Here is a 24,339-nt window from a genome sequence, read left to right as displayed (position 1 = left end):
GCTGCTGCTGCTGCCCCATCTTCAGCGGCCTCTTTCGCTTCTCTCTGGAGCACATGAAGGCGTGCACACATGCATGTGTCTCACGCGGCTTCTCCCCACCTTCTCCCTTTCCTTTCTGTTTTGTCCGTCAGTCCCGCAGCAGTGAAGCAGACGAAAGTGCGGGTGGGAGTGGGGCAAAGCGTAGCGGAGGGGAGGGCGAGGAGGGAGATACAGAGTGCCCTCCCGCCTCCAATGGGAGCCAGTCAGAGATGAGCGCACCCTCCTCGACGTACAACGCAGGCACGCCCTGCGCGCTTACAGCAATGACGACAACAACACCCCCCCCCCCCCCCACCTAGAACAACTGATTTAGCTCATCACGTTCGTAATCGCCTTTGCACGTCAGCGTTGTATGTGCGGGGCTTGCGCGGTTACTTTCATGTGCGATACACGAGAGGGAGGTGGGAGGCGACAGAACTTCACGCCTCTTGTGATCGGGCGCTGGTCTACGGAGAGAGAAGGGGTTAGTAAAGGTGGGGAGGGGAGGGGAGGCGAGAAGCAGAAGACGACAACGACGACAACAACTCGGGATGTTCTGCACACTAACGCACCGAGGCCTAATGAAGATGCCCTTCCTGAGACATCTCGGCGTGGGGTATGCTATGGCGTCTTCACGTACGCGCGTGTGTGCAGGTCGCGCCTCGCTGGTGCCCATGTGAGAAGCTGCCAAGAATTCGCTGTGCGTAAAGTGGGAGGTAAACGCGTGCGTTACACTGCCACCTCACACCTCTCTCTTCCCCCTCCCTCCTCGTACAGTGGCTCAACCTGGTCTCATTCGTGCTTGCGGCCCAATGTTGTGTCCACCCGACCTCATCATCACAGTGGTATCAAGACCTAAAACTCCGCTACGTGGCCTCACCGACGTAACGGCGGAGGGGAGGTGGCGAGAGAGAGAGAAGGAAAAGACACACACCCGCAGAGGGGTACCCACAAGCGGGTAGGCATACAGCACACGTGTCGGCTGGACATGGACGGCAGGAGGGAGAGGAGCCATGTTGAGAGATCGGTCAAAGTCGATACTGAGTGACTCTCAACACCCATGCTCACTTATGCACGCCTGTGCGTGTATCCTTAACTTTGGTTGTGGGTGCTCAGCACAAAGGGGGAGAGGGGGGGGGGGGGAGGGGAGGAGACGGCAATAAGCCACGGATACGTAGATGAAAAGGTGATCAACCGCAGAAGGGACACAGAGCACAGGTGCGTTAGGAAAAGAACCAAAGTTAATGAGATAGCGAGGGTGGCAGTGACTAGGACAACGGCGACCGAGTAGGCGGCCACTCTTTCGTCTGTGTAAGTCTGCAGCCACACGACCCGAAAGTGAAAAATGAGCGACAAATGGAGAGGGAAGGCGCACCCCTTCGTCTCTTTCGCGTTCTGATCCGCGTAACCGCGCTCGCTGCTGCTGCTGCTGATGCTGATGCTGATGCTGCTGCTGCTGTGTGTGTGTGTGTAGTCGCGTCAATGCTAGTCGGAGTGTCACGGAGGGGAGTGGGGACTGGGAGACAGGCAAACGTGGCAGGCGCACAACGAAAGGGGCGTACAGCCTCGCGTTCTTCCTGCCACTCCTCTCACCCCCTGCGCGCCCGCTCTGGTGGTCATCTCGGGTGTCTGCATGAGCGTGTGTGTGTTATGCTCGTCGCTCGTTCTTCACGTCCACCGTCACAGCGGAGGGCGATGATGGAGCGAGTGATAGAAACTGGCGGCGGGGAGGGAACAGGGTAACGAGAGATGCACCATAGGGCAGGTCCTTTGGTCATCATCCACCCATCCTACAGCCCCCGTCTTCCTGCCCTCTCCTTCACACCCCCACCCCCACTCACTCACCCGCTTATTTACCTCAACGTGTCTTTTAGATCTGCCCTACCCAGGCCTGTTTCTCGACTATAAGGCAATAGAGCTCACCCATTCAAAGCGGTGCGTCGAGAAGCCGTTGAAGGGGGCGGCGGCGGCAGTGGTGTAGCTGCCCATGTCCGGGACCAGAATCCAGTCGCCCAGCTTCATCTCTGGGAAGGGCTGCTTCCTCAGGATACAATCCAGCGAGTCGCAGGTGGGTCCGAAGATGGTCGTGATGCGCAACGGGCGGCGTGTGCGGCTGCTCAGCGAGGTCTCGCCCTCCTCCTTGTTGCCCTCCACTGCGTCAGCACCGTCGCCGTCGTTCAGCAGGAGAAGCGTCGGATGGGCGTGATCGAAGATGATACAGTTGAAGCTGTGGTAGAGGCCGTCGTTGACGTAGTACTGGTACTCCTCGGGCTCGTCCATCGGCACGACAGACTGGAGGGCCTGGGAGCTCGCCTTCTCCACATCGGACATCCGCAGCTTGCGGGAGGCGAAGACGTTCACGAGAAGTGCGTGCGTGGAAGCCGTGAAGTAGCGACCGGGCTCACTGATGATGGTCACATCACCACCCCCGAAGAGCTCCTCCAGCACTGGCCGAATCGCACGGGCGATGTCCTCGAAAGTGGCCTCGCCGCTCGCCGTGTTGGTCTCCACGCTCGGGAAGCCGCCGCCGATGTCAAGCAGAGTACAGTTGAAGCCGTACTGGGAGGCTTGCTGGAAGACGTGGTAGGCGTCGCGCACTGCGGACACGTACGTAGCCGGGTCGCTGTTGCTGCTGCCGACGTGAAAGCTGACGCCGTACACGTCGACTTTGAACTGGCGAGCCGCCTGCAGCAGGCTCTCAACATCGTTAAGGGGGACACCGAACTTGGTGGAGAAGGCGCACTTGGCCTTGCTGTCGTTTGTCTTGATTCGGATGACCGCGCGGGCTGAGGGCATGAGGCGGCTGATTTTCTCAATCTCTAGCAGGTTGTCCACCGTCACGTAGGTCACGCCGCGTGCCTGCGCCTCCCGCATGTCGCCAGGCTGCTTGCATGGGTTGGCAAAGATGATGTCGTCTGGCGACGCCACGAGGTGGTTGTCCAGCACCGTTTGGATTTCCCCCTTCGACGCGCAGTCAAAGCCGGAGCCGAGGGCCCCGAGCACCTCCAGAAGTGCAAGTTGCGGGTTACTTTTGACGGCGAAGTAGGGCCGCACCATCGGCAGCTCGTGGCGCCAGCGCGCCATCTGCTCCACGACACGGCCGAGGTCAATGATGTAGAACGGGTCCTCGGGCTCGTGGCGAGGGACACCTGAGATGGTACAGTTCGTCGGAGTTGTAGTCGCAGCGGCGGTGGCTGCCGCCGCCTTCACACCCTTCTCGATGTACACGTTTGACAGGCGGCGCCAGTACTGCTCCCGCGTCTCGATCGCCATCTTGTTGATGGCGTGGATGGAGGCGTGCTGATGATGGCTGTGGTGGTGCTGCGCGGTGGCCAGGGCAGCCGGTGAGGCAGGCAGGTGCGTGGCCACATTGTACTTCTTGAACACTGCATAAATGGCAGCCCGGCGCTCCTCCGCCGTGCGCCAGCCGTAGGTGGGGTAGGGCGAGAAGCACAAGCCGTTGACGGCCTGGCTTCCCTCGAGGAAGAAGAGGTCCACAATGTCCTGGCTGGCTGCGACAGCGGTATGCTGATTCACAGTCGAGTCTGCAGCAGCACCCAGGGCCACCTCCTGCACGTACTCGGGCGTTTGCTTGTTGCATTCAGTCGGCAGGATGGGCTGCTGCGCATCCACGTCACTGAGCTGCGCCGCCTCATTCCTGCCGGCGGTGGTGTTGGCCCGGCTCAGTGGGTTGAGGGTGATGGATCGGGAGTCGATGTGGTACTGCTCCAATAGCCGTCTCTTGCAGGTATGCAGGCGATCCGGGACTGCATCGACGTCGAGGACAGACACCGGCGGTACCATCGTCATCATTCCGGAGGCGCTTCCATGGAACAGGCTGTTATTTCCATCGTCATCGCCGACCGTAGGCCGCGGTGCAAGGTCTGAATAGTTGGCATGATTGTAGTGGCTTACTTGGCAGAGAGCGAGGTCATGAGTACTCATCGATCTCTGAGAAGAGCGCGTCAACGACAGAGCGAAGTGCGACCGCTCACACAGGACAGAGAGTCACAGCGCCTTGGAAGGACACTATGAAAGCGAGGAGAGCCGGCGCACACTGCGGGGGAGTACAGTGGCAGCGGGAGATGGAGACGAAGCGAACGAGAGAAACACAGTGCGAGGGTGAATAGGCTGGACTAGAGGTTCCTGAAGGTGAGCAGAAGTCTGGGAGGAAGAGGGGGGAGGAGACGGGTATTGGCCAGAGAAGGGGAGATGAGACGGGCAAAAGAAATATGATTTAAGAGACAGCGAAGGCTCAGTAACAGGAAAGGCACGGAGCAATGCGAAGTGGAGCGGGGAGAGCGAGGAAGGCGGAGTTGCGCTGTGTGCGTGGCCAGGCGTAGTTGTTGAGCGGAGAGCATGAGAGGTGAAGGGGAAGAGTGAGAACGGCATTCAGAGAGTGAGAGAAGGAAGAGCGAGGGGCCAGTGGAGGCGCAGGAGGCAGAGGTCATCTTGAGTAGCGGAGCTTCATCAGCAAGGTAAGGGGGGGGGGGAGCCCGAATGCTTGTACTTATGTATGCGTGTGACTCTGCCCGCGAGTACCTCGCGGCGTTCTTCTGCCATCATATCGGTGGGGTCTTTCGACGGCGCGGGTCGTCTGCACGCTGGCACGTATGCGTGCGCGCTTTCGTTAATTGTGTGTGTGTGGAGAGGAAACACCAAAGAATCACTCATACGGGCCGTCATCGCTACTCGTGGGTGCGAGAGAACAGGGGAGCTGAGGAGATGAGGGAGAAGGGAGGGGGCTGAAGGGAAGATGCGAGGAGGCGGGGGTACCGCCAAGGACGAGGATTGCGCTGGCTCCAACACGCTGCGGCCCTTCGGCTGAGCCTTTCGCTCCCCCTGAGGTGTGCACACACCCACCTACCCACAACACAGCTAAGGAACGCATTCATGTGCGCACCGGCACCGCCTCGTTCAGGATTCGAAAGACGTAGCGATATTCCGCGAGAAGCTGACGCTTCGACACCCTGCGCACCTCCACATCAATGCCCTCTTGCACCGCTGACAGTGCACTCGCTGAGGACAGGGACCGTCGAGCGAATGATGCTCGCGGTTGAGTTAGTGAGGGCCTCTGCAGTGAGGGCAGTGGCTGTCCGTAAAGATACGCCACCACATCCGCACTGCTGGCGGCGTAGCTCAGTAGCACAAGCTCATCATCAAAGCCGAGCTCGAGCAACTTTGCCATGACATGCAGGGGGTCACACACGTCCATCGTGCTAGGTGGCGCAGCACAATCGGGCATCCGGGGTGCGCTTTGCTGCCCTGGTGGCTGTGCGCTGCGTTCTTGTCCACACCGTCCCGTGTGCAGCGCGCGCAGAAAGGATATGACCTCCGGCGTTGGGCGGTACACATAATGGCGGCAGAATGGTTGTCCACATCGGCAGAGCAACCAGCTGCGCGACTGCAGCGCGCGTGCCAACTCCCCTGCGTAGAGGGGGGCCATGCGAGTGCTGTAGTCCAGTGTGAGCTCCTCGCCTGCCGCGATATCGCGAGTCACGAAAAAGCTGTTCGCGTCGGCAAAGTGTGACCACAGCGTCAGCCGCTCACGCCAGTCTGCGCTGTGCGACTGGGTGACAAATGATGATGGCGATGACAACGAAGAACGATTTTCCGTGTCGCTACGAATTCCTCCCCCCTTAACGTTGCTGTGGGGGACTTCCGTACGCTCATTGCCTCCACCGGCAGTGGAGCTGCTCCGCGACAAGCGCTGCTGCTGCCACTTACCTGCAATCGTGGCAGCCTCCCAGAAGGTATGCGAGAGTCCACTGCACACGTTCGCTGCGCAGCTGTGGTTCATTAGATGATGCGGCTGCGCCTGTGTCACCAGCTCCACGATGCACCCGGTAGGTTGGGTGTAGTGCCATGTGTCCGGCAGTTTCTCGTGTGTATCGGCGAGAAGGGTAGCAAAGTGTGGGGCGAGGAGGAGGGAGCGGCGCGGCTCAGCGATGATGCGGGTGCCTCGCGGCAGTGCGCGAGCCGTGAACAGTCCTCTGCTGTGAATCGGACTGTTGCCGATGTAGAGACAGTCAAGTGCGTGCTCGCGCAGCGGTGCGCCATGAGAGAAGGGGAGCGAAGAGGAGGCAGCGGCGGAGGGTCGGCCGGCAGGCGAGAGACTCGACGACGCTGAGAAGGTGCCCACCATTGAGAGATCGCCCTTGCAGTGTGCCTTGCACATGTCGATCTCGCAAGAAGAGTTCGGCCCCGTTGCCGTCGCCACCGGTGGCCCCACACGCCGACGCGTGAATAACATAACAGACCCCTTTACATAGGCGGCGTAGGCTGCGGCCTCGAGCACACGCATCGCAAGCGCACCGACGTATGGTGTACGCATGAGCCTAAGAAGCAGCGTCAGCCAGCGCTGCTGCGCGCGGGTGCGCAATGATGCATGGTAGGTGGTGGTACCTCTGGTGAAGACGGCAGTGCTGCTCGATTCAGTGTGAGGGCCCTGCAGCAGACTCCAGGATGGTGCTGTCGTGGCCTTCTCGCCGTAGACCTTATCTGCATCGGCGTAGCTCAGCCGCTTTGAACGTCGAGACACCGAAGATGCAGCCAGGGCGATTGACGAAGCGGACAAGGTCGACATCGCACGTTGTTCAGTGTGCGCGAGACGTGACATTATTTGTCTTGGCGCGGCACTCCCGCCGTAACATCAACGCAAGCGGTTCTCCCCCGCAACGGTAGCCCACACACCGCTGAGCGAGAGCCGCAATTACTGTGTGTGGTGGCCTAATATGGGGGGGGGGTGCTTTACGAACCCCGACACACGCAGGGATACTGGGGTGGCTGCAGCTCGCTCTCTCGATTGCTCACTGTATGTGTGCGCGAGCGCTGATAGGGCGGGTGAGGGGCATCGGAGTCAGCGACCGAGGCAGGGAAGCCGAGCGGCATAAGGAGGAGGAGGAGGAAAGGGATGCGGAGAGAGGGGGGAGGGGCGCTGGGCTGAGGGGCATCCGCAACGGCATGCTTCGGCGTGCGTGTGCGTGGGTCTACTCGTGCATGCCCCACAGCGCAGCGCGCGCTGCTTCCAGATTTGGCTGCTCGTACACTCCATTCTTTCGCCATGCACGCAACAGGCATTGTGCACAGGGAGAGAGGCGGCAGAGAGACGTCTGTGTCGGTGATAGAGTTAGCGAGTCTTTGTGCGTTGTGGCTTAGTTAGTCGTACTCTGTGATGAGCATGAGAGAGGGCGAAACACCGATATCAGCACACCAGGAGCGCCTTCCTCTCCTTTCCTCGATTGCGCCCTAAAACTGCGGCGGGTCCACCCCATTGTCAGCGACGTCAGTGGCATTGTAGACCTTGCGGGGGCTGCGCAGGCGGCCAGCACTGTCTCGGGCTTGAAGCGCCTGTGCATGGCGCTTAAGCGACTTATTCTTGGTGAGCTGCTCAGCTCCAGTTCGGGCCGTGGCCGCCGCGGCGCTGCCAGTGCGTGTCGGCCTTGCGGGGGCCTGACTCTGCGGTACCCAGCGGTGCGCGTGGCGGTCAACGTAGAACTGACGCAGTTTCGCAGCAAATGTGACCGACGGCAGCCGCGACGGGAGCGCCGGTGGGACTGTGAACATCATTTCCACCGCCGCCCCTTCGGCACTCAGCGCACGGTAGCTCAGCCGCTTTGACAGTGCTTCAGCAGGCGACACGGATGCCCCACGTCTGCGACCCACATCACGCTGTCCTCCTTGTGCGCCACTGCAACTCCCCTCGGCATTCTCGGTAAAGGTAGACCAACTTGTGGGTTGCAGGAGCGTCGCTAGAGCACGCGGCGGTGTCGCGAAAATGCAACCGAGGTCGCGCAAGAGGGTCTGAATGGTTTGGCCGTGACGGACGCGCTTCAGGTATGTGGCCAGTATCTCTGCGGCTGTCACTGCTGCTGGTGATGGTCCCGTCCCTTGCGCTGCACGCGCGCCGGGTCCAACAAAGGGAGAAAGCTGAAGCTTGCGCATCACGCGTTCGACGTAGTCCGCCAGGGTGACCATGTTCCGACGCGCCTGCAGATACTCATGAAGGACAAGAAGCAGCGTGGCCTCCACGATGGCGTCGCAGTCTCTCGTGCCCCCACTCGCCGACAAGCCGCCGCGATGCTCGTCTGTGGTCAGGGCACACGCTGCTTCCGGAAGACACCAGTGCAGTCCATCGGAGGGGTCATGCACTGCCGCCGACGACTCTTCACGCCCGCCATGCTGCCTGCTATGGAGCGGATCGTTGGCGATGGGTACCAGTACACCGGGCCAGCCGCCGCCGCGTCCGATCTGCTCCAGGAGGCCCATGTAGCCTTCCATGGGCAGAGGCGTCGGCAGCCGCCACACGCCCCAGCCATGCAACATTACGGCGTGGAGGTATGTGTGGGTGCTGTTGAGCAGCAGCGCTGCCCTGGCCTGCGGCGAGGCAGCGGCGAGGTAGCCGGCCACCACGAGCAGCGCTGACATCGGTGGGTGAGTAGTTGCCGAGGCAGCCGGGCCCACTTCGCCACTGCTTGAAAGGTTCAGCACCCAAACGTGGTGCGCCGAGAGCGTCTCTGCACCGACCGAGGACGACGGTGGCGCTGCCTCCACTCCAGCACTACCGCGGCACGGGTTTGGCTGAATCGGCTGCCGTAGGTGCGGCGGAGGAAGAATATCGGTGACGCTCTGCAGCGCCACGAGAGTGCCAGCTACCGCAAGCGGTGTGGCCCGGTCCACCCCTGTTGTTCTGCCCTTCGCCTTATGAGCGCTAGAAGCCTTCTGCTCGTGTGATGAGGACAGGGATGACGACGATGCCGGGGATTCTCTGTTGGACCACTGTAGGCAGTTCAGAAATGACTGAGCATCGATTACACATGGGTAGACGTGCTGGGTGAGCGGTAGGTGGGTGCTACTCTGAAGGGAGAGTAGCGACGCTAGCGGCAGCGAGGCAGCAGCAGATGATGCGGGGTGGAGTGTGCCGGTTCTGCCTTCGCTTTTGCTGAAGCCCGCATGATCACGTGTGTGTGTTTCATTCGTGCCCGAGCATTGAGGGTCGCTTGCGACTCGTGGGGCCCAGCCGTAGAGTACCGCCAGGTGCTCGCGGCGCAGTCCGAGCTGAATTGCGTGGAAGAGGTGCTCAAGGTGGCTGACAGAGAGGTAGTGCTGGTCAAGAGCGCCTTGGTTCGAGCACAGGTGATTGCAAAGGACGCAGTAGTGCACTGGCGACTGCGCAGCACCGGCGCTTCCACTGCGCGCGGCATGCGCCATCGAAGAGGCGGAGGGCACAAGGGCGGGCAGAGGCGCCTTCCACGTAATGCTGCGGGTGATGTAGATGGGCGGCACGACACTGACTGTAAGCGCTGACGGCGTTGCCGTGTCATCCGATAGCTGTGAGATGGTGGACACCGGTGAAGGTGCAGGGGCGGCGGCAGCGTTGTCGCCACTGTTGAGACGCGTGTGAGTTCCGCGGCTGTCGAGCAGCGATGCATTCCTCGACGGCGGAGGTGCTGTGGGAAACAGGTCTGCCAACCCCAAGGCTTCCGCCGCGGCCCGAGTGACGGACCGGCCACCCATGCCCAGGTGGCCAGACCAAGCTACGCACGTTGTTGTCGCTACAGTCGCGGTTGCAACGCCGCCACGTATTAGCCGTGCTGTCGCAGCGCTGGAAGACAGAGGGACCTCCGAGAAAAACACATTGCAGCGCTCACCCGCAGCTGAGCCCGCTTGGGGTGCGAGCGATGCTGAGGGAGAGGTGGGAGCAGCTGCTAATGATGAGGAGGGCGGCGCGGCCGCAGTTGGCGAGTTTAGTGCAGAGGTGGCAGCTCCGGCCAGGGATATGCGCTGGAGGCCGCCAAGACCGCTGATGCCACCCCCACTGCCGGTGCCTGCCGTCGCGGCAGCGAGGAGGCTGACCCCGAAGGGTGCCAGCTGCACGTACGGATGACTTCTTTGAGTAGAGGTGCCTCGGTCTGGCGAGGCCGCCACCGGTGGCGGCCTCACCATGTCAGTGCATCGAAGTGAAGAGGGGAGCACCGCCGCCTTCAGTAGATCCTCCGCTGGCGGCCCATGCGTACCGTCCGAGCTTACCGGTCGAGTGCTTGTCGGAGCTGCCTCTGAAGTTGTGACCCGAGACTCGGCTTCAGCACGCCTCGCGCCCCCTACAGTGGTGTGTTGTCCATCCCGCACAGCATGAGTGCGCTGCATAGATGCGGCGTCGACGCCACCAGCGTCCCTGTTGCCGCCCTCTTCTTCTGCGTTGTTGCCGGGGTCAGCGCTGGCGGGGAGGGTGACAGAGGGGGTGGGGGAGAGACTGTCAAAGAGGCCGGTGAACCCATCGCTGGCGAAGCGAGCTGCCACCGCGAGACGGTTGCTTTGAAAGAGCTCGAGCTGCTGCAGACCGGCGCCCCGCAGATATGGGGAGAGGGCCTGCTCCACCGACTTGGACGTTACCCCCAATGTGGAGAGAAGGTCGTAGGAGTTGGGCCGCGGGCAAAGTGGCGCGGCGCATGTTGGTGGACCCTCTGCGCTCCGCCCACCCTGCTGTGCACTCGACCCACCACGGAGGACCCCTGGCATGTTCGATGTGCCACTGCCAGACCCCGACAGGGACTCCATTTCCTGCTGCTGCACATCGATGTGAAAGGTGCAGACATGCTCCTCATCGTTCTCCAGCGCCTGCATGTTGCGAAGGAGACGGCGGTGGTGAAAGCGGTGCCCGCCATCCTCGCCGCGCAAAGTGCGCTGCCCAAATGCTGCCACGAAGGCGGCGCATAGTCGATCTTCGGTGCGCCCCATCACGAAGACGACCGGCGGGATGGGTGGTGGCGGAGCTGGCGGGCGGTAAGTGGGCACTTTGGACTGCGTGGCCTGCTTAGACAGTGGCGGTGGCACACTGAGCGATGAGGGGGTGATGACTCCGTTAGCAGCGGCGGGCTTCAGGCACTGCTGCTTGTAGAGAGAGGGGTAAGGAGGACGCAAAGCAGGCAGACCATCGGCCCAGTATGTGAAGCACGGGTGTCGTCGTACCGCCTCGCGCGCGGCTCGCTCCTCTTCCCGAAAGCTCTGGCCCATTTTGCCTGCTCCTCGACCGCCGGTACGTGAGGCTGAGTGGTTGTCGGGGTGGTATCGCAGGTATGGACGACCCCACAATCGAATCCGCCACTCTTCGCTGTCATACCACTGCGGCAGGCCGTAGCGTTGCCGCTGTCTGGTATGGCACAGTTGCACACGACTTACCGCAACTCGCTGGAGGCGCCGCAGTGAGCGCAGCAGCTGCGTCTGGGCCTCTGCAGGCCAGTCTTGAAGAAAAGGAATGAGGCCGATAGCGCTGCCGTTGCCGCTGCTGCCACGCCACAGCGCGTTCGTTGCGCTCGGACCTACGACTGAGCAGGAGCTAGTGGCGTCGGTTTGGCATACGTAGGCGCTGAAATCTACCTCAGCCTCAGCATCCTCCACAACGAAGCGCCTGGCAGCAGGACCTACCGCCGCTCCAGCGGTATCCACCGACGCAGCGCTCAGCTGCAGCAGTATTCGAGTAAGCCGGCCGCAGGTCTGGGCCACCATGTTGTCCACTTGGCGCATGGCACTTCTGTTCAAGCCGTGTGTGTTCTGGAACTGGATGCAGGCCTCCACGTTGGAAAAGGCGTACCACTGCCGCAGCAGGGCACGCAGCATGAGCGGCTCACTCAGTTGTCCCGCTTGCCGCTCCTCCATTGTAGCAGCGGCCGTGGTGGGCGCGTGTCTATCGGTGTCGCTCGCGGAGCTGCTGTCGATGCTTCGGCGGCTGTCGGTCGCCTCACTGCCGTCAGACGGGCAGGTGGCAGGGCGCACCATGCGCCGAACAGCAAAGCCGGCGAAGTGGCGCTGCACCCAGAGTTGCCGGTAGAACTGTTCGAGCGGTGAGAGGGCTGCCCTCCGGTCCGCGTCCCACTTCTGTAGGGCGTAGTCTGAATTGGTGCTGCGTCGAGCCCCCGCCTGGATCGTGCTGTAGGAAGACACACGCGGCGTCGAAAAGAGCGACGGAACGGCCATGGCACACGCCACGATCAGGGCGTCTTCGACGCAGCGGAATTGGAGGCCATGATAGACGAGTGTGGCGTGCTCGTACGGTAGCGGTAGACTTGCCACAAAGTGACCCTTCGGAGTGAAGGTGCTGCCGTCTAGTAGAGGGAGCAGCGCGCCGTCGCAGCTGTGGAGGGCGTCCGCATCATTGAAGGGTGTGTGCGCTACGGCATCGGCTAAGTCGCGGGTCGCCTCCTGAGGGGTCGCCGCCTCTGGCAAGAGAAGAAGATCCATGTCTGAGAGCTGCTGCAAGGCCAGCCGCACCGCTGCAGCATTCGGCGGCGAGGGCAGCGCCGCCACAGCATCTCCTACCTTTGAGAAGAGGAACTTCATTCGTAGCAGCACCGTCACGATGCCATCGGGCAGGGCCTCAAAGGTCAGCGCCGCGGGTGGCGGATCGGACGTGTTTACCGTTAAGGGTGGGGGCAATGCCGCCTGCGTCGTTGCCAGTGGGCGCAGAAAGGCTTTTGGGAGCACAAACCGCCTTGGCGCCAAGTGAATCACAATGCCATCGCCAGTCCTACCAACCCGGCCACATCGCTGCCGCAGCCCACTTGGTGAAACGAAGGATGTCAGCACCTGCGTAGCGCCGGTGACGTTGTCGGTCCTGGTGCTGCGCTCAAGGCATGTGTCTACCACGATACGGGTGTTCGCAATGGTGAGGGAGCTCTCCGCCACGTTGGTCGAGAGAAGCAGGCGTAGCGGTGCTCCCGAGTGCTCCGTCGCCATCAATTGCTCTTGTGGGCTCCCTACCGCGGTGGAGTGCAGAAGACCAACCGAAAAGACTTCAGAGCCGTGGCGCAGCACGGGAGTAGCGGGCGCGCTGGAGTCTGTCATGCTGGTGGATTGGGACCCTGCCGCTGAGGACGAGGGCTGCACAGTGTCGCATAGTCGTTCGAGAGCTGACATGATCTGGTGCAGCTCCCCGATGCCGGCGACGAACACCAGTATCGTGATCGGGGCCTCCACTGCCCGCGGATTTGCGGCTGCGAGAGCCGTTGGCGTTCGGTCAGGGGTAGTGCCGTCTTCGTGATGGGACTGTTCGCAACGCTGCGATCGCGGGGGTGCGGCACTGGTGCTGGGCATTGCCGCACCGTCGATCCATCGATACCGTGCGGCTTGCAGCAGCTGAAGAATCAGCTCCACAAGCGCGCGTGTGTGGCTGTTGAGCATGACATACGAAGCGGCGCGTGTGCCATGTAGATCGACTAATCGTCTTCGGAGTGCGGCACCATCGTCGGTAAGGCAAATCGGGAAGCCTCTGGTCGACCGCTGCGCGGCGCCGACGGCAGATGCGGAGAGGACTGCCGTATCCTGCTGCTTCGGTTGCCTGTCCTCTCTCCCACGCCCGCTAGCCACGCCTTGCGGCGCGTTGGAGGGCGTGCGTGGCGCGGCTGCCGATGTAGCGGCGGTGGCCGCGCGACGTGCTGCCTCATCAAACAGCACCCGCGAGCTCGCAAAGCATCCCTTCACCGGATCGAGGTCATCGACAAAGTAGCGCTCAACACGGTACGGTTTCATCGCGATTACAATCGCCGCACCGTCCGCGCCGCGAAGCGCTGACACGGGGCGGGGTGGCGACACACGTGAGGGCGCCGCTGCTGTGGTGGCTGTGAAGTCTTTGGCACCACTGGCAAGGAGGCCAGCCACTCTATGATCTGTGGCGCTGCCAGCGGGTGAGCCGTTCACCGAACTCGCGGCATCACCTGTGGGAAGGTGTTCCTCTCGGTCACCATCATCACACTCGCCGTAGCATTCGGCGGCCTCCACGAGCTGCAAGACGGCCGCGCGCACGCGTCGGTCCGTCGCCACAGCCCGCGCGACGGCGGAGTCCACGTCTGCGCTATCGATACGTCCGCCAGCGCTGTGTGACTGCTCTCTTTGCCACCACCGCCGCACATGATGGCGCTGCGCCGGAGAGAGAAGCAGAAGTGGCGCGTCCGCCGACACGCAGTCAGTTCCCTTGGCATCCTCGGGTAGTGCGTCGCTGTCGGTGAGTCTGTGCGTGAGCCCTCGAGTGAGTCCTTCGCGTGGTTCCGGCTGCACATTGCACCCACTTCTGTTGCCGTTCTGAAGCCCTCGGCAGAGATAGGTGTCCATCGCCTGCAGGTTCATAGTGGCGGACACCACATAGTACTGACGGAGCACCGGGAACGGCGCGGATGCATCCGCCCCTTGCCTGCACTCTCGCGACAGCTTCATCCAGGCAAGCAAGGCATCGGTCTCTACGTCGCGGCAGTGTGCCTCATCCACCACAAGCGTGGTCGGTGACAGCGACAGTGACGACGGCGACGACTGAGGATGGGAGTCCCTCAGCGCGTTGAGAGCGTAGCCGGGAGTGGCGAAGAGAAGTTCTGATTCAGAGCAGAAACGCGACTCCCCACCGACAGCAAATCCCACCCGCTTACCAACAAGTTGACGGCTCAGGACACGCTGCTCGTTCTCGCTGCGGGACTCGCCGTCGAGGGCTGCTCCTTTCGGTGCCGCTGCCGCGCTGCCGCTGGCCCCGACACAGGTGCGACCGGCGTCCAAGAGCGCGCTTACATACGCGGCAAGCTCCGCACATGCCACACGAGTTGGCTGACTCACCACAATGCGCAGGCGGCTGCAGGCTGTGAACTCGCGTATGAAGTTCTCCTGCGAGTCGAGAGGGAAGGGCTGAAAAGCAGCGTTGGCTGCCTCCGCCTCCGCAAAGTGGGAGTCGCCTCGCGCCGCTGCTGTGCCCGCCGCCGCCTCCGTGGCGTTGTCGTAGGCGTCAATCGTCCGCACCAATCGTCGCTCCAGCACCGCCCAGTGCGCATCGAGAGCGTAGAGCGGAATAAGCACACTTTTGCCGGTCCCGGTGGACGCAGTGCAGAGAAGCAGCGGAGGGAGTTGGCGTCGACAGCCGTTGTAATCGCCACGGAGCTCTTCAGTCGTGGTAGTCAAAACAGCAGACGAGGATGATGCGGCGGCAGAATCGGTCTTTGCCTGTGAGGGGATAGGTGTCGCGCTTCCGCGAGCGCAGTAATCCTCACACCACTCGTGGCGGCACGCATAGAGGGGCATGTGAAGTACCTCAGGGTGCAGCCGAGAGAGGGCATCCCACGGGACTCGCTTCTCAGCCCGTATAGTGTGAAGCAGCTTGTGGAGGAGCGTGCGAGACGGGGGAGTTGGTCTGGGTGCTGACGGAGGCGCAGACGACGGTGTTCTACCCACTGCCGTGCTAGTTTCGGCTAGCGTGCTTGCGTCTGAGTTTGCTGTGCCCCCCGTGTGCGGTGCACCGGCACGGGAGTGTCTCTTGGCATTGCGGCCGCCGGAAGCTTCTGATGGGCCTGATGCCACCGACTGGGGCGGCATTGTAGAGAGAGGGGCAGGTGTAACCTCAAATACACGCAGCAGCGGTGAGCCGGCTGCGGCAGAGGCGGGAGTGCCCTGTTGTGCGCGGCGCACGGCCACACCACCGCGACGCGCTATGTTGCGCAGCAGCTCTGCCGTGGGCACGTTGCGTAGCATCGTTGCGGAGGGTGCAGAAGGTGGCTGCGAAAGCGATGACGCAGTCGGCGCCGCACTTTCACTGCTACTCGCAAACGTTTTATGGCGATGGTGCGAGCACAACAGAAGCGATGTTGTCCGGAGAGCCATCGCCGAGACCGAAAAGCTGAAGCCACAGATGAAGCGGCTGCTGTGGCGTGATGGAGCGAAGACGGTATTGCTGTACCCTTGTCCTCTCGCAAGAGGCACTCTCTCTGCAGTTGGCTTACCACCGCGACGGGGCTCGCTGAGTGCAACGACCCGTACGCTGTTGCTTGACGCCGTCTGCGAGGACGAGATGGATGACCCCGTGCGCCATGGGCCCCACATGGGGAAGAATGAGAGAGGTTTATAGGGACTGTACAGTTTTGTGTGAGAGGTGGGGTCGAGGGAGGCTCGCGAAGGCGAGCCTAAAGGCATAGGAGGAAGGGAGGAGAGCACGAGGAAAGACACAGTTTGGTAGAGCAATACAGGGCCGTAATACCCGAAATGTTTGAGGGATGGGAGGGAGGGAGGGGGGGGGGGGAAGGTGGTAGAAGAGGAGTGGGATGCGGGGCACCAGCGTATAGAAGGGAGAGAGCCTCGCTCTTCTTACGTCACTGTCCACCTTCGTTGTACAGTTCCACTCCGCTGTGCGGGTCTCCGTTCTTCCACTTCATCTCCCCTCTCTGAGCCGCCTTACTTTTCCTCGTTAGAACCTGAACGAACGCAGCCAAGGTAGTTCGTGCGCAGCGTCTGAAATGGTCAACGCCATGCGCGCACTATCACCATCACGAGCACTTTCAGTGCGTCCCTTGTTCAGTTGTGCCCGACGTTGCTTTCAAAGGACCCGCCTACCCCTCTTCTTCGCCTTTGCTTTAGGCATCCGTCAGCAGCGCGGGTACCCTCTCACTCCACGCGCACGATGACCCACTGGCACCTCCACGGAGAGGCGCGCTGTCCAGGGAGGGAGGGAGGGAGGGAGGGGGGGGGTCAAATTGCCTGATCGTGTTGTTCGTACGGATCCTGAGAGTGAGTGTACGTGCCGTGGTCGCAGTCGTGCGTGAAGAGCGCATTGCCCGCCTTCGACTCGCGTTGTTAGCCACGTGATATATTTCGCCATGCCCGGCCTGTTCGACACCTCAGCGGCGTTTGGGGGGTCGCTCGCAGCGGCCAAGATCGCCGTCTTATCCCCAGGAAAGCTGGTCTGCTGCAAGACGGCCAGCTCTCAGACCTTCATTGTTCACGCACCCGCTCAGCTCTGCTGTACTAGCCGATAACCCCCCCCCCCCCCCAGGACCGCAGGCACGCTGCCCTTATCCTCCATGGAGGGGGCTTCGTATGGCTTGAAGCTCTCTGCCGCGCGGGCGTCTTCGAAGGCCTCCGTCATGTTTGCCAGGCCTGGGCAAGAGACGCCATCAGTGTAAGGCATCCCGTATGGCCCAGTTACCTTGGCCAGGCTTGAGGCCTGGTAGCGTCCCGTTCATGTTGCCGCTTACCGCACGGGTGGAGGTGGTGGCGGTGCAGAGGTGATGAGTTTGGTTCACATGGGGGTTTTTCCTTTTCGTTGTCGCACCTTTTGTATGGAGTGTGCGAAGAGTGTGTGCCGAGGTGCGTTGGAGGGGATACATGAGTGGGTACTCACGGAGGCGTTTGAGGTCAAGGAGGGGGCGGAGCTGGAGAAATTGCACTGATGATGGATGCGGGAGCGAGGGTAGGAGCCGAAGACTGAGAGACCACCTGAAAGGCAACACCAGGAGCGACAGCAGGGACATGACACCCTCTTTTCCTGGTTCTCGTTCCCCTCATCAGTGTCGCCGGGTGCGCTGTGTGGAGCTTTGCAGCACCCTGTGCAACACAGCGGCCGGCCTTGATGCCTCCCTTGTCCCCTCACTTTCGTAAAAATCCGCGCACACTGACGCGACGATGATTTCGCCTGCGTTCCTTTCGCGTGTTCCCAAAAGGCGCTCTCTCATGAGGAGCTGCACGCCAGCCTCCGATCCCTCCACTACGCCCCCCTCCTCAAACCATGTGTCCCCCTCCCTCTCTTCCCGCGCACGGAGGAGGGGAGGTAGGCCATGATGGGTGAGTTGGAGTGAAGAAGGCGCGATAAAGCCGCCGACCGCCTCATCAGGGAAAAGAAGAAGCGCAGCGCCGAGAGAAAAACACGAGGAAGTTAGCGAGTTCAGCGTGCGTATCACAAGGCGGAACACCAGAGGCGCCCTGCTGCAGTACAGCGCATCCTCTCGGCTCGTTCAGGGGCGTGGGGCATTCATGCAGACCCACACGCGCGCCTGAGTGTGAGGCCGAGGAGAACGGAGGAGGAGAGGGGGGGAGGGGTGAGTAGGGTGAAGAGAAGGGGACACCACTGTTGCGTACAACCGACTCTCGTCTTCCCTCGTGTGTGCGGATGCGTCTGTGCACATGAGACCATCTCCACTGCAGAGAGACGTAGAAAAACGTTCAGCATCCTGCCGATGCCGCCGCCGTCCTCTCGGATGAACATGCGTTGCTCGCCAACCACTGCTCCACCCTTCCCCCGCTCCCCTGATTAATTCCCTCCGTAGCACACGTGGCTTCGCGGCCGATCGACGGGTTGAGAAGCGAGGATGGAGCAGAGTCGGTTCACATCCACACCTCCTCTGCACCCTTCGCCCTCTTTCAGCGGTGTGCTCCTCCCTCGGGGGCTCACTGTTCAGCTACCGGGATGCGTTCGACGCTGCTGGACGTCTTTGCCCAGTGATGAGCACTTTACCACCTACGCCTATTTCTTGTCTTCGAGCTCGGCCACCATGCTGGCCAGTTCTGCCTCCTGCTCCTGAAGCCACGTCACACCGCCCTTGCTGACAAACTCGTCGTACGACTTGGCGTACTTGGCCTGCTCCTTGCTCAGCTTTTTCAACTCCTTCTCGCTCACTTCCTCACCAGTCGCAGTCGTCGTCGGGAGGCCAGTGACGTCGTCGTAGGCGGTGTACTTCTTCTCGTCCTGGCGGCGGAAGAAATCCGACGGCGGGTGGACAAACTGCCGCCATTTCTCCACCAGCCTGCGCTTCGTCTCCGCCTGATTTGTCAGCTTCTTCTTGCGGTCGCCCTCCTGCTGAGCTCGGCGCTCCGCCAGCTCCTTGCGAAGCAATGCGGGCTCGTCGCTTTTCCACGCTGTCGGGCCAGCTGGGTTGTCCTCGAGCCGAACTCCAGCGTCGACAAGCCACTCGTCGCGCACCTTGTCGCACAAGGGCAAAAAGGCCGCCACCGCCTTCTGCTCTTTGGCTGCATCGCGCACCTCATCACGGAAGCGCACGAGGGCATTCATGACTTCGATGAAGCGTGTCTCGTCATCGCCAGAGCCCTGTTTCTGCAGGCCAACATCGTCAGAGCCCTCCACGACTCCGAAGACGCGGAACATCTTCGTCACGTAGCACCCCACCTTGCGCACTAGCGTTGCGCTCGGTCGCTCGCCGGACAGCAGGTACTGGTTCGTCGCCGCGACCAGGGACATGAGCTGCTGCAGGGCAACGACAGTGTCGAAGTTGTCCTGCAGCGCCGCGTGCACGGCTGCCTCCGCCTCGATGCACTTGCCCAGCAACTCGCGGTCGTACGTGTTGACGCCCTGCGTGGCCTTCCAGTTGTCGGCGCGGAGGACAATGTCAACGCTGCCGAAGAAGGCACGCAGGACACGCTCCTTTTCCTTCGCCTCGTCGAGTGACTGGTCCGAGAAGTTCATCGGCTTATACCATGGACTTGCGAGGAACAGCAGCCGCATCGTGCGTGGCGTGACGCCGAGGTCATCCAGCGCCTGGCGGATGGTGATGAAATTTTTGAGGCTTTTGCTCATCTTCAGCCCTTTGATGTGAAGATGGCCGCAGTGGAGGAAGTAGTTCACCCACTGGTTGTGTAGGTTGCACGCCTCGCTCTGCGCGCACTCGTTGTCGTGGTGCGGAAACTTCAAGTCCCACCCGCCGCTATGAATATCCATGTTCTCTCCAAGAACATCGGACGCCATGACGGAGCACTCGATGTGCCAGCCAGGACGGCCAGCACCCCACGGGGACGGCCAGCGCGGCTCACCGGGCTTCGAGAATTTCCACAGAGCAAAGTCGTTCGAGCTGCGCTTCTCGCCCTCGACGGCCTTCGTAAGTGTGCCCTCGCCTTCAGCCATCTCTTCCTCGGTAGTGTTGCGGTCACCGCCGGGCTTCAGCTTCGGGTAGTCGTGGCCAGCCCTGATGTACGCCTCTGTGTCGAAGAAGACGGACGTCTCGCCGACATAGGCGAAGCCATTGTCGATAATCTTCTGCACGAACTCCACCACCTGAGGCACGTACTCCGTGACGCGCGAGACGATGTCTGGGTCACGGATACCCAGGCGCTGCATGTCCTCGAAAAAGGCACGCTCGTACTTACGAGCGTGGTCTTCAAAGATTTGCTGATCGGAGATGCTGTGGCCGTTGCGCTCGTCAAGTAAATCGCCGTTTACGCCGCTGGCCGCGGCAAACAGGGCAGCGAAGTCGTCCTTGGCTGCCGCGATCTTCTCCTTGGTTTCAGCGAGCTGCGACTCCTTTAGCTGCAACTCCAGCATCTTCTCCTCGTGGTCCGCCTTGACGCGGCTGTTGGCGCCTTCGGGAATCGGCTCCGACAGCTTCGCCTTGCGCTTTGCCAGGTTACTCTCGGCGGCGGCGACAGCCTCAGCCGTGAACGCTACGAGCTTTTCAACATTGCTGCGGTGCAGCTCCCCTTCCTTGAAATCATCCAGCAGTTTGCCCACGCGAGCGCGTTTAATGATCTTGTCGTCGATGTCGGTGATGTTCATCTGGTAAAGTACAGAGTAGCCAAAGTAGTCCTCCATTATACGGCGAATGATGTCGAAGGTGAGGTAAGCGCGTGCGTGGCCCATGTGAGAGAGATCGTAGACGGTGGGGCCGCACGTGTACCACCGCACCACCCGACCGTCTCGCGGCGCGAAGTCCTCGAGGGTCTCCGTCAGTGAGTTCATCACCTTCAGTCCGTTGCCGTCCAGCTTCAGCGGTGGGTACCACACGGGGTGGCGGTCTCGCTTCACTGGGTTGGCGCCATCGAGGCCGGCTGCCACTTTCGAAGTGTGATTGCGGCCCATCGCGGTGGCGGTCCAACGCGGCACTGCAGGGGTGAGGGGCGCGAGGGCGACGGAGCTGCGGCTCAGCACTGCACGTTGGTGCGCAAGAGGTCTCTGATAGCCACTGACTAAGGCGGGTCGCAGTACGCGGAGGGGCTGCCGAGATGCGGGTGGCACCGGAGCGGGGGATCGAAAGCGAAACAGTTTGGGCAAAGAGGAGGAAGGGGCGCGAAGAGAGAGAGAGAGAGAGGGTGCCGAGTGCGTTGTGACTGTGGTTGGTGCCGCAACAGCGGTGCCCATGAACGGCTCGAGGGCAAATACCGAAGAGAAGGAGAAGAGAGGAAGTCCACACGCAGGCACGCGCTATCAAACAACACGCAAGCCTCACTTTTTTGTAGGGTTTTCGTCTCTGCCGCAGCTGCGCGTATCCGGACAGCTGAGGCGCAACAGTTAAAATAAACAAAACAACAAAAGACACAAGTTGGTACGACGCTGGCCTGAGGGATCGAGTGCTGGCGGCTGACTGTCGTGTAGCAAGCCGTCAAGAGGAGGGTGTGTGTGTGTGTGTGTGTGTGAGGATGAAGGAAAGGGTTGATCTCACATACGACGCAGGTTGCCGAGAGAGAGAGAGAGAGAGCATGCGAGCTTCATTTGGTTCCTGCCGAACGGAGCCAGCCGGGGGATGCTTCTCACCCGGAATTTTCTTCGGCGCTCCCTGAACCCGCAGCTGCGCTTTGTTACAAGACTTGCTGTGGCTAAGGCAGTGACCACCCAGCAGTCATCCTCTAATTGACTTCACACCGCCGACAGTCGTTCGGTGACTTTTCTCCGGCCCTCGCACAGCGGGGGGAAAGGGTACCGCTCGGAGGTAACAGCGCGCCACGCACTTCACATACGAGCGGACGAGAGACGACCACGGTACGAGGTCGTACTCCTCAAGGCTACGCGAGAGCGTGCCGGCGGGATTCAGCAAACCCACTATGTAGAAGACAACCACCATGCCCCGCTCGTAGAGCCAACCGTGCGTGGGTACTCGCCCAGCTTGCCCACCGGCAGGCCCCGCCTAACGCCACCAACCCCATTCAGCTGTGTGTTTGCACATTCAGCAAAGGAGGGGAAGTAGGCTGTCGTCAGCACAGCCCCTCAGCACAGTGGCAGCGTCTTCTCTGGATGGGCTGACGCAGCAACCCTGGGCGGGTTAAAGTATTGCCTCACTGTGCTGCCCTCGTGCGAGTACGTCTCGCGTCATCCGACTCGTTTACCCATGTCTGCTGGTACGCAGAGCCATGCGCTCAGCTGTGGGAGGGTGAGACGTAGGGCTGCCGCCTCGATGCTCCCACCACGCACAGTGATGAGCGTATGCACCCCATCCACCGAGAGACGTGGCTGTGAAGCAAATCGCGTCGTTGCCTCCGTCATTGGTAGGAGGAGGTGCGATTGTACGCCATACCAGCCCACTTACGGCGCACGAGCTGCGCATCCAACATGAGCAGCTCGAGACGCGCCGTGGCGTTAAGGCACAGCAGAGGGCCATCCCATCCAAGTTCACCGTGAACGGAGCGAGGTTTGCCTCTGCACGCCCGCGCTAGCGAAAACGCCCACGCGGGGTTGAGGAAGGAGTGGTGGTGGTGGTGGTGTGCAGCATGCAGGAGCGTAAGGGGCAGAATCGATGCAAAGGGCCGGATGGAGAGCCCTGGATTACGCAGCACCACGGTCAGCTTTGCAAGACGCTGGAGAGGGCGGCTCACCAATCTTCCCCTTTCGCTCCATATGCACTCCGCTCTTAAAAGTATACTTGGCTCGGCAGCCAAAACCCAACGACGACTCCTCCATGCGTGCCCGCGACTCGCGCCATGGGGGCGTGAGAGGGTTGGCCACGTCGATCCGACCAGCGATGCGACGCACCGCCGCCACGAGGTCGTCCTCCGGAGACTCTTCTGCAGCGACCAAAGTCTTGCCAGTCATGGCCATAGCTGCCACAGGGGATGGGGTGATGATGCCCACGGTGGTTCAGGCCACACCCTGGCCCACGCCCACGTTCCAGCGCGCGCCGGTGGATAGCGGGCATCGTTCTCAGAGAAGATTTGGAGAGGGCGTGTCAATGCAGCAAACTCGGCTTCCGCCTCCGTGAGGCGCTGCCACACCCGTTTGCGTGCCGCGTGTGCCCCACACAGGCGCCCGGCCCCCCGCGTCACATCGTAATTCTGTAAGAGCGAAAAAAAAGGGGAGAGATGCCGCCGTCTCCGCTGACTCGCCTCCACCACGAGGCGCGTGTGCGCAGCTCAGAGTGGGGATGACATGCGGGACGGGAAGCAGGCGCTCTTCTGGCAGGTCGAGGGCCTTGAGGAAGTTGTAGCGCTCCGCTTGTGTTGCCCAAAGTCCCCCGACGCCAGCGTAAAACCTCTTCAGTGTGCCTTGACCTGAATCTTAGGAGCAGCGCTGCGAACAGGAAAGAGGGGAGAGGGAGACGTGAAAACGAGGGTGGCAAACTCAAGCACAAGAAGTACGCCGGGCCATCCGTACACAAGCCTATCCCCGCGAGAGAGAGAGCACAGGGAGAGCTTGAGTCTTCCCGAAGACAGCCATCGAAACGACGCAGCCTAAGAGATTCGCTCTTCAGCTCAACACTTTGTGAGTAATCCGGAATGGCACCAAGCTGTTCCGCCACCTCTCGGCTACTCGGCATCATTGGAGCTCGCGACTCCTTCGCTCAGTGAAGTACGACCATCCCATATACACAGGCACTGAGCAGCACGAGAGAAGTTAGGGCTAAACAAGCGAAGAAATGCCGCCGCTGCGTGTTGCGTCCAAGCCGTGCTGTGCAATGTGGGGAGGGCGAGGTCAACGGACGAGAGAGAGAGGGGGGATGAGCGTCCAACAGGGGAAAGGGGCAGAAGAGACATCAGACGACTATGAGCGCCATATCTGAGTGAAGGTCGGACGGAGGGAGCAGCAGAGTGGAGACGGAGGGCTGCTGCAAAAAACCACCAGGAGGGAGGGGGAGTGCGATGATGAAGATCAGATTAAGATCGGAGAGAGGTGGGGTGGGCGGAGGTAGACGCGCACGAGCCATGCAGAAATACGATATAGAGGTTTGGCTAACTTCTCGGTGGCTTGTAGCAGCGGCGTGCGCTCATGAAGGATGCGGAAGAGAGGACAGTGGGGTCAAAAGGCGTGAATAGTCTCAGGAAAAGGCCCAGGGAGGGTGAGAGCGACAAGCTCGTGTATGCTGAGAGGATGTGCGCGTGTGTGTGTGTTGCCCCTCTAAACTCCCCCATGTCCTACAAAGTGCGACGCTCACGCGCAGGACGTGCTGACAGGACGTACGTGGCACCTTCATCTCTTGCGATCATTCCCCGCGATCAGTCGCTTCTCCCCACGACGGCGCCAGTGAGGTGGGACGCGGCGCATACGCTTCCCTGAAAAACACGCGCTCATGCGAAAGTTTGCATGGAAAAGGCGGGAGGGAGGGGGGGGGGGCGGCGGCGGTCATGAGGCGCGCGCCCAGAGGAGAGATCGATAATACTTTCAGGGGTGTTTGTCTCTGTCGAGCCGTCTACAGTTCTACAATGAAGGCGTGTACGAAGTTTTGGCGTGCGGTGTATGCGAGGGTGTTAGGGGGGGGGGAGAGAGAAGGGAGGGGCGCGCCTGACAACCACAACGGTGAGATCCAAAGCCGTGCAACGAAGGGGGGAGGGGGCGTACGTCTGCGGCCAACGGCCACTGCTGCTTCCGCTTTT

At 61.4% G+C, this 24,339-nt stretch overlaps 4 protein-coding genes across 4 annotated transcripts; all 4 read right to left on the bottom strand.

Annotated features, from left to right (window-relative positions):
• Window positions 1-1,920: 1,920 nt before the first annotated feature.
• Window positions 1,921-3,831, bottom strand: LBRM_12_0300 (putative ornithine decarboxylase; the record flags this gene model as incomplete). The annotated part of the gene is made up of 1 exon (XM_001563030.2): window positions 1,921-3,831. The coding sequence occupies one exon, from the start codon at window positions 3,829-3,831 to the stop codon at window positions 1,921-1,923; it is 1,911 nt and encodes a 636-aa protein (XP_001563080.2).
• Window positions 3,832-4,909: 1,078 nt separating this feature from the next.
• Window positions 4,910-6,637, bottom strand: LBRM_12_0290 (conserved hypothetical protein; the record flags this gene model as incomplete). Its single annotated transcript, XM_001563029.1, has 1 exon — window positions 4,910-6,637. One exon carries the CDS (start codon window positions 6,635-6,637, stop codon window positions 4,910-4,912), a length of 1,728 nt encoding a protein of 575 aa, XP_001563079.1.
• A 629-nt stretch (window positions 6,638-7,266) lies between these two features.
• Window positions 7,267-15,069, bottom strand: LBRM_12_0280 (conserved hypothetical protein; the record flags this gene model as incomplete). The annotated part of the gene is made up of 1 exon (XM_001563028.2): window positions 7,267-15,069. The coding sequence occupies one exon, from the start codon at window positions 15,067-15,069 to the stop codon at window positions 7,267-7,269; it is 7,803 nt and encodes a 2,600-aa protein (XP_001563078.2).
• Window positions 15,070-18,277: 3,208 nt separating this feature from the next.
• LBRM_12_0270 (putative cysteinyl-tRNA synthetase) lies at window positions 18,278-20,620 on the bottom strand (the record flags this gene model as incomplete). Its single annotated transcript, XM_001563027.2, has 1 exon — window positions 18,278-20,620. The coding sequence occupies one exon, from the start codon at window positions 20,618-20,620 to the stop codon at window positions 18,278-18,280; it is 2,343 nt and encodes a 780-aa protein (XP_001563077.1).
• Window positions 20,621-24,339: the final 3,719 nt, after the last annotated feature.

This window comes from Leishmania braziliensis, chromosome 12 (assembly GCF_000002845.2).
Source record: "Leishmania braziliensis MHOM/BR/75/M2904 complete genome, chromosome 12".
NCBI lineage: Eukaryota > Euglenozoa > Kinetoplastea > Trypanosomatida > Trypanosomatidae > Leishmania > Leishmania braziliensis.
This window is presented reverse-complemented; position numbering and strand designations above follow the sequence as displayed.